The 10,212-nt window shown below is 30.9% G+C and overlaps 1 protein-coding gene across 1 annotated transcript; it reads left to right on the top strand.

Moving 5' to 3' along the window:
- The first annotated feature begins 202 nt into the window (after positions 1-202).
- Positions 203-4,619, top strand: LOC101257377 (4-hydroxyphenylpyruvate dioxygenase-like). The gene is made up of 3 exons (XM_004240123.4): positions 203-932; positions 1,908-2,460; positions 4,269-4,619. Exons 1-3 carry the CDS (start codon positions 350-352, stop codon positions 4,456-4,458), a joined length of 1,326 nt encoding a protein of 441 aa, XP_004240171.2. The 5' UTR covers positions 203-349; the 3' UTR covers positions 4,459-4,619.
- The last annotated feature ends 5,593 nt before the right edge of the window (positions 4,620-10,212 follow it).

The following is a 10,212-nucleotide window of genomic DNA, read 5'->3' as shown; positions in this document are numbered from 1 at the left end:
AGATTATTATTCTTATATGGATATGATTCATTAAATATTAATTAGACATACTGATTTTAATGTATTATTTATTGCTCCTATTTTAGAAAAAATAAAAGTATTATAATATGAAAAATGAAGACAATCAAGATGATGTGTCAACACTATCGTATACACTTCTCGATAATGTAACATAAAACAAGCGGAAGAGACGTATAAAATCATTCTAGTACACGTGTCAAGACTATCCATCTTCATTCACACTCAAAATCCTTTCGCTTCAAATAGGACCACATTCTGTTTTACTTCACATCACCTCTAACAATAAAATTTCTGTCAGAAAAAAAAAAAACAGGTGCTCCAAAATACAATGGGCATGGGCAAGGAAACTCTCTCCACCACAGATACAACCGGCGCTACCTTCAAGCTAGTTGGCTTCAATAATTTCATCCGTGCTAATCCCCGTTCCGATTTCTTCTCCGTAAAACGCTTCCACCATATCGAATTCTGGTGCGGCGATGCAACCAATACATCTCGTCGTTTCTCTTGGTCTCTTGGCATGCCGATTACAGCAAAATCAGACCTCTCCACCGGAAATTCAGTTCATGCGTCGTATCTCCTCCGTTCTGTTTCAGGCGAACTTCAATTTGTTTTCACTGCTCCTTATTCGCCGTCAATTTCAGTACCGTCAACGGCAGGTATACCTAGTTTTTCCACCCCTACTTATCGGGATTTTACGGCGAAGCATGGTCTTGGTGTTCGTGCTGTTGCGTTGGAGGTGGAGAACGCTTACCTGGCGTTCTCCGCTAGTGTGGCTCGTGGGGCGAAACCCCGGTTTGAACCTGTAACGATTGATGAGCATGTGGCTGTTGCTGAAGTTCATCTATATGGCGATGTCGTTTTGCGGTTTGTGAGTCTTGTTAAAGATGCGGATACCCTCATTTTCCTACCAGGTTTACTCATTTACGTCTCTTTTTTTTTTTGACAATACACACCCCTAATCATTTCTACTCCATACGTTGTTAAGTACTACTCCCGTGTTGTCCATTTTGACATATGAAAAAGTGACTTATTATACCCTGAATTAGGACGTAGGAGTATTTTCTAATTTGATATTTTGGATAATTTTTTTTATTATACCTCAATTTATTATATTGGAGGAGTTAACGTTTTTGAAAATGTAGTAAGTGTATATATTTGGTATCCCCTCATCAATTAATCATTTTTAAATAACAATCTCATTGCATCAATCATTATTTTTATAAATAGGTTTTTAACCCCTAAAAGGAATTTAGGGGTTTAAAGAGTATTATTCTACCGTAACTTCCCCCAAAAAAATGAATTTTTATACTCTCTTATCTTAATTTGTTATTTTGATTTAGATATAAAATGTTGTGTTTTATTATATAAATATTATACTGTCAGTTTATCTTAACTACTACTAACCTTTAAAATGCTTTATTTAAATTATTTGTTATTGCGTTTGTGTCATAAATTTAACTTAATTTGGAACTAATATAATCTTTAACCTGACCATCCAGTACGTTATACTACCGTTTTCTTTTCTTTTCAGTTTATGAGTAATAGTGAGACATACGAGTAGTTTTTTAGTGTCCTTTGTGGAACACTTTTATTTGTTTATGTTTTGCTTTAACAAACACTTGTCAATCACAGTCGTTAATTTATTTATGTATGTTTGTTCATTTATTTACACGTTATGCTTGAATTTTTTTTTCTTAGATCAAACTAGTATATGTACCCATGTGTTGATAATATTAAAGAAAGTTAACGTTCTATATTATGTTCAAAAGGTGAAAATATAATTATTTTCATGAGTGGTGGTATTCATTTGAACTGCCTTACCTAAGCACATAAATATATATTCAGAGAGGATAACACTTGAATTTATGTATCAATAATCCCAACAGGTTTTGAGGCCATGGATGAAACATCACCATTCAAGGAACTGGATTATGGGATTCACCGACTGGACCATGCCGTTGGGAATGTGCCGGAGTTGGGTCCTGTAGTGGACTACATCAAGGCATTTACGGGGTTTCATGAATTTGCGGAGTTTACAGCTGAAGATGTTGGAACTGCTGAGAGCGGGCTGAACTCAGTTGTGTTGGCAAACAATGACGAGACAGTATTGCTTCCGTTGAATGAGCCGGTATATGGAACTAAAAGGAAGAGTCAAATTCAGACTTATTTAGAGCATAATGAAGGGGCAGGAGTGCAACATTTAGCTTTGGTTACTGAGGATATATTCAGAACATTGAGGGAAATGTGGAAAAGGAGTGGAGTTGGGGGATTTGAATTCATGCCTGCACCTCCGCCTACTTATTATAAGAATTTGAGAAGTAGGGCCGGGGATGTACTCAGTGACGAACAAATCCAGGCGTGTGAAGAATTGGGGATCTTGGTTGACAGGGATGATCAGGGGACTCTGCTTCAGATATTTACCAAGCCTGTGGGAGACAGGTAAGTTATCACTCTTTATACTGACTCGAATTATTTTTAGTTTGCCGTAACACATTATGATGTTCTTAAGTGATTCAAACTGACAGTTTGAATAGTTATTTCATGTTATGTTTGCTATTGTTGTAGGTTGCATACTCTTTTGTCTGGTAATTGATCTACTTCTAAAATGAGAAGAACCTGTAGGTGTTTTTGATGTTTACATAGTTAGTATAATTGATGTTTTGGAACCTGGACCATGAGAAATTGATTCTTGCTTAGAAAGTATCGAGAGCATAGTGTCTAGGATAGTATCTTCATATATGTTTACTGTCCAGGAGAAAGAGTTAGGTCTTTGGGAATTGGTCCCAACCAAAAATGAGAAAATTGGAAAGCATTTCTGGAAAATGTTCCCTTCAGACCAAACACACCCTACATCTCCTACCAAATTCTGTCCCTGGCCTATTTGCATTAGAGATCACCCCCTGCCATGAAACTAAACGTGAACTCTTAAAAGAGTGTCTGTTGACGGGAGTACTGAGGACTCTTAGTTTGATCAGTCTAGTTGTGATTAACCGACTGTTTTGGACGAAGGTCGGTAAGTTCAGTATAAGTTCATTGGGAGTAATTCTCGAAAAAAGGGTTCCCGCTTAGATTTTATATATGCTGATAATTAGGGAAGCCTCTGAGTTGAAAGAAGGCCAAGTATGCGATCCGTATAATTCTCATCTTCTTTATGTTGAAAATATAAAAAGAACTAACAATAGGAACAAAGTTCAAACAAATTATGAAGAAAAAAGAAGTGTTCTAACAAACAAAGGAATAGGTCAAAGTTTGAATTATTATTCATAACAATTGAGATACGCTTGTGCATGAAACACTATCCCATTAGTCTGAGGTTTCTCAATGTCAAGCTGTTGACTAAAATCCATTGTGCGACTGTAGACTCTTCCTTACTTGCAGCAGATGAGAATGATTCTTTGTAACAAACCTGAATTCTAATACTCAAGGAGTATATAATTAGTAATGGTCGAATTACAATGGCAACACTTCAACTATTGAATTATAATGGAAATATGAAAATAGCAAACTAAAGACGGGACATAAGAGTAACTAAAGATGGACATACTTCAACTATTGAATTATAATGGAAATATGAAAATAGCAAACTATAAGACGGGACATAAGAGTAACTAAAGATGGACATAAGAATGAGGATGAGAGGTTTAGAGTCTACAAAATTATGAGCATCAGACAGTTTCTTTTACAATTTTAATTCTTGGGCCTCGTTGTGGTTTAGCCCCGGGCCCAGCAGGTTGACCTGCTTCTTGGCCATCCGTGTTTACAACTTTCTTCTAGCTTAGCTGCCTATGTGCTTTGAAATGAAACAATAAACATTGGTGAGAGGCAGTTGGAGCTCTTGAAAGTTTTCGGTATTTTCACAATGAAAGATTTCTTTAGAGGTATTAAGTTTGTTTAGGGATATGGGAAACCGATTCGACGCTTGTAATAACGTTTATCATGACGTATCTTTATTTAATTGTTGGGACAAACACAAAGATGAGAAACAGGAGAGAACAACAAGAAGAAGTTTGTTTTCATGCCGATCAGTAACTAAACCTTATTCTAGTACCTCTTCGTAAGGAAAACATAAGAGTATTACCCCTAATCGCTTTGGAGTGGACGTGGTACCAATTCATGTGAGATGCACTCAACTGATTTGTCTTGTATTAAACCTTTTCTCTGCTTCTTACCGCAGTCCTTTTGTAACACAACTTTTGTGCATCACAAAACGATGGTTCGTCAATGAATGTAGTTGTATTTTTGTGCAGGCCAACAATATTTATAGAAATAATTCAGAGAATCGGGTGCATGCTCAAAGATGAAAAAGGACAAGTCTATCAGAAGGGCGGTTGTGGAGGCTTCGGTAAGGGAAACTTCTCTGAGCTGTTTAGATCGATCGAGGAATACGAGAAGATGCTTGAAGCCAAACATGTTAATCAAGTAGCTGCTGTCGAATGAATATATACGAGCATTAGCTTGCAATCTAATTGAAATTTGAAAGGGGCATCTAAGCTTCCATTTGATCTTTCTACAATTAATTATGAAATAAAAAATAGCTGTTGTGTAAATAGCATGGAGGGAAACAAAGTCAAGTAATTTAAGTATAATGTTGATCATAAGTCCCCTCTAAAATATCTTTTTATTAGTGCTTTGAGTTTCATGGTCGATGAAGGCAGGTGGTCTTTTTCCTATTCCTGTCATTCTAGGTAACTTATCACTTTTCCTGAAAAATATTTTCATTAAAGTATGTTATTTTAGTAAAATTCTCATATATTAAGAAGTCCCAATAAATATAATGTGTTGTTTACTGAATAATATCAATTTTATATATTGTTTCTTGAGAATTGAGTACTATTAAAAAATAATGAAGCACAACGATACAACTAGAAAAACATAAAAACTTGTACTAAATTTTTAAGATAACATTTACTTTGGAATAGGATTATGTTGTTAAATTATTGCTTATTCTGGGATGGAAAAAGTGCTCCTTTCAACAATTAGTTAAATATAGTTGTTTAATAGTATTTGTCTAATTTAAAAATTAAGAAATAATTTATTTTTGTGTCTATTTTGTATTATTTATTAAATATTTATTATTCATCATTTGAGTATTTCTAAAATTATTAAATTTAAGAGATAATTTCAAATACCTCCCTTCAGGTTCTGCTCTATGACATTCATCTCTTTTGTGGTTTATGATATTACGTCTATCTTTTTTATTTTCATTTTCCTGTAATCATTTTTTAGATTTACTTAAAATAAATATAAATTAATTTAGATTTGACAATTTACCCTTATATATGAAAATTTAGATCTAATTTTCAACGATTTTATCTCTATTTGTTGGATCATATTTCTTTATTACTTGTGAAAATGTTTAACTAGAACAAAATATGTTTGTTCTTATCGAATTTCTCTCTTTGGGAGTTCATTCTTATCTCCTATTTGAAGAAATTTTTGTCGGAAGATGATGGACTATTGTGGGGGGAAAATCTACGTGAATTGATAAAGGTGAAAGGGAGATATAAAATGGTGAGTCAGCTTGAATGAAGACTTTGATCTTTGTAGGATTATAAAACACATATTTTTGCTGATTTTTTCCCAAAGTATTTGTTAAATGAGTTGTTTTTATATAATATTCATTAAAATGAAGAAATTAATATAAAGAATGGTAAAATTGTCAAATCTAAATTAATTTAAATTTTAAATAGGTTTAAAGAATAGTTACAAGTACATGAAAATAAGGAGGTAAACGTAAAACTGTAAACTACAAGGGAGGTGAGTGTTATAGAACAAAACCTAAATGAAGATCTCTGAAATGAATAGTTACAGGTACATGAAAATAAGGAGGTAAACGTAAAACTGTAAACTACAAGGGAGGTGAGTGTTATAGAACAAAACCTAAATGAAGATCTCTGAAATTATCCCTAAATTTAATAAAGTCAGAGAATAATATAGTGATGTTATCTTTGTTATTGTTTATAAAGAGGTATGACAAATAAATTTATCAGAATTCTTATCATCAATCAATAGTTGATATGAAACATGATCAATCAGCTCGTCGATGGTAAATTCATTAATTTAAACGTCATGAAATTACGAGGTGTTAAACCAAATTAATCATCAATCACAAAAAAACTGTAGTTTTGTCTTTTATGTATAATTATTTACTCAAATTTTTATTTTAGTAATATTGGTATCCGTCAATTTTAATTTATGTGAAGTTATTTGACTAGTTAATCATATGGAATTAAAGAGAGAAATGAGCACTTTTATAATTTATGATTTGAAATAAGTCAGAGAAATTCTCGTAGTTATAAATTATCTCATTAAGAGTAAAACGAAAAATTTGTAATCGAATTATTATTAAATATAGAAAGAATTTATATTTTCCTTTAGACAGACTAAAATGAAAATACTTTTACCTAAATTAAGACAAAGAAAGTACGTTACAACACCATATATTGAAAGATGATATGCACGGAAAACATGTGTTAAAAAACTAATAAAAATAATATATATAATTGACCAAACTATATTGAATATTAAAGGCGATTAATACTAGGGACAATTACGCGGACAAATAAATATATACTAGTTAATTAGCTAAAATATCTATAGTTTGAATTAATTACGTGTCATATCTTAATTTTAATTGTTATTACGCCATCTCTCGCCTCTCTCTTCATTTATACAAACACAAATTGTCAAATACAAATGGTAAAGGAGTATGATATACCACTCAATTTTGTCATTTAGAGTTGATATGTCCCTCATAATGAAATTGGCTCATATATATCCTTAGTGTTATAAAAATGACTCGCATATACCCTTTTCTTCTAAGGAAGTTAAAAGCTTAATTTAAATTTAATATTTTAATCATCTTTTTTGAATTTTTTTGACAGTCAACTTTATTTATGTTACACTAATTTCTTGTAAAATTTAACTTAGATCCTCCTTTTTTATTATTTTTTTACAAATACAAAAACTAAATTACAATATAGCTGCAAAAAATTAGTTTAAAATTTTTTATTTTACACCAATGAATGAAATAAAAAAAATGAAACTCGAATACTAATAATAAAAGAAATCAAAAATAACTTTTGTATGAAAAAAATAAAAATACCTTGAACTTTGTTAGAAGGATCATATATGTACCCCTCAATAAGCTTTTTTTTTATAAAAATTAAAATTTTAAAAGATGGATTTAAAATTAATTTTTCACTTCCGTTAGATGAAGCGTATGCGAGCTTCTTTTGTAATGTTAAGGGTATATGTGAGTTATATGTCTAACAGTAAGAGTATATATGAACTACTTTCATAACGAGGATTATATTAGCTATAACTAGCAAAGTTGAGGGCTGAGGGATATATCATACCTTTTTCCCAATACAAATTATACATATATAATCAAATGACAAATATACAGATACAATTAGCCTCTCTTCATTCTCTTCCCTCTCGCTCGTCTCTCTCCTCCCTCTTCCAATCTTGCTCGCTATATATATAAATACATATGTATACCTGTTACATATTTACAATTATCTGACATATATACACATGCAATTCATCTCTCTTCGCTCTAAGCTCTTTCTCACTTGCCTTTCTCCTCCCTCTCCCGACCTCACTCGCCTCTCTCCTCCTCTCTGTCTCGCTCGTCAAATGTAAAAATATCTATGTATATCAGTCACATATATTAAGTTATTTGACAAATATCCATATACAATTTGTCTCTCTACCCTATCTCCTCCCTCTCCCAATCTCACTTGTCTCTCTCTTCTCTATATCATGTAGTTACGAATAAGAAATTAGCAAACTATAGCTATAGAATATAATTAAGTTATTTTTAAGTGGCGTCTATAAGAGAAAATTTCTCATAAAATTACGCAGATATGCAAATATATAGTTATAATGTGAATTAATTACGCCTCGCAACTTATTTAGAAGTTATTACGTAATCTCTCTTGCCTGTCACTTCATTAATACAAATATAAATTATAAAATACAAATGGGAAAAGGAAATGATATACCCTCAACTTTTTCATTTAAAGCTGATATGTCCCTCATTACGAAAGTGGCTCATATATACTCATATTGTTATAAATATAGCTCATATATACACTTTTCTTCTAACGGAAGTGTAAAAAATAATTTCATTTAATCTTTTAAGTATTTTTTTTGAAAAAAATATAATTCATATGGGGTATATTTGATCTTCACATACATTTTTTTTTACTTTTTATTTCAACGACAAATTTAAAATTATTGCGATTGTCAAATTTATTTATGTTATATTAATTTTCTTGTAAAATTATCATAGATGCCTCATTTTTTAATTTTATTTTTACAAATACAAAAATTGAATCACAATATAGTTGCAAATAAGTTTTAATTTTTTTTACACTAATGGATGACATAAAAAAAATAGAATAAGAAACTTCAATAATGATATTCTAAGAAGTCAAAATATATTTTTTGTATGAAAAAGATAAAAAATATATCTTGAACTTTCTTAGAAGGATTATATATATACCCCTAAATGAGTTTTTAATAATTTATATTTAAAAACTAAATTTAAAACTAACCTTTTCACTTCCGTTAAATGATGGATAGATGTGAGCTCCTTTGTAACGGTAAAGATATATGTGAACCATCTTTATAACGTTAAAGGTATATATTAGCCTCTCTCCACTTTCCGTCCTCTCTCGTTTGTCTCTTTCCTCCCTCTCCCAGTCTCGCTTACCATATATACAATTATCTGACATATACATATACAATTTGTCTCACTCCACTTAGTGTCCTTTCTCACTCGTCTTTCTTCTCCCTCTCCCAGTCTCACTCGCCTCTCTCATCAAATATACAAGTTTATATGTATATCAATCACATATATAAACGAATGGCGAATTAGGTGTAAATTTAGTTCACCGGAACCATGACCATCCTACTAAACTCGATATATCATTCGTATAATTCTTAACATAATATTTAATATTAGCTGAAGAAATCCATGCCTAAATTGGTTAGATAGTTCACTAGTGTGAGGGTTAATTTCAAATTGTTGTTGCGGGTTCGAATTCAGTCAGCGCTCAATTTTGCACAATATTTTCTTTTCTAAAATGTCTATTTTAAGATATTAAAAGAAATGTCATAAACTTTAATTAGCAAGTCATGAAATAGAAAAAAAAAATATTTCAATTAATCGTCTTCTTTTTAGCTCGCTAGTTTGTTGTCTTTATAAATTTAGAAATATTAAGAAAGTGAAAAAAAATTAAATTTATTTTTGATTTTAATTATAAAAAATCCTTGTAGGGATATATTAGATCTTTTTTGCGCATGATTTGTTTTTTTGACTTATTTAATTAATATTTTTTGAGTTTTTTGTTCTTATTTCTATGTTTTTTCTTTCGCTTTAGTGCAAAACTAAGAGAAATTAAAAGAAAGTGCAATAGGAAAAGTGAAAATATTATTATATTTACACTTATATCGTAATTTATTTTTTGTATCTATAATTTTTTGGAGACATCTCTAATAAATTTTACAATAAAATTAGTGAAAAAAAAAATCAAATTTGACAATTAAAATAATAAATTCAAATTAATCGTTTATATATATATATATATATATATATATATATATATATATATATATATATATATATATATATAAAGGATCAAATATACCCCTACATGAATTTATTTTTTTAATATTGATTTTTGCATTCATTAGAGAAAAAGAGTATATATGAGCCATTTGTATGACATTATGAGTATATGTGAGTCACTTTCATAACGAGGTGTATATCAACTAGAAATCATAAAGTTGAGGGGGTATATTAGGTCATTTTCCCTACAATTTTAGACATTATCTTACAGTAATGGTGCACCCTATTCGCAACAAATTTCCTCATGTGCTGAAAATTGATTGTAAGCATAATAAATAAAAGAAATATGACTTTTTATTGATGAATAGTTGTGAGTACAATTTTATTGTTCTCTTGATTCTCTCTCCTAAGTTGCTCCAAGATTCTAGAACCTTCAATAGCGTATTTCTCCAAATGTTGGATGATGTAGACCTCCTTGAGATGTTGTCAATCTCCGAGAATGTCGGAAAGCGCTTCATTTTCTTAAGTCGATCTCCGGGAAGAAATCCGTTGATCACTCCTTTGAAGATCTATGTAGTTCATTATGTAGCTTTCTCTAATTTCAGATTGCT

Source organism: Solanum lycopersicum, chromosome 5, assembly GCF_036512215.1.
Source record: "Solanum lycopersicum chromosome 5, SLM_r2.1".
Lineage (NCBI taxonomy): Eukaryota > Viridiplantae > Streptophyta > Magnoliopsida > Solanales > Solanaceae > Solanum > Solanum lycopersicum.
This window is presented reverse-complemented; position numbering and strand designations above follow the sequence as displayed.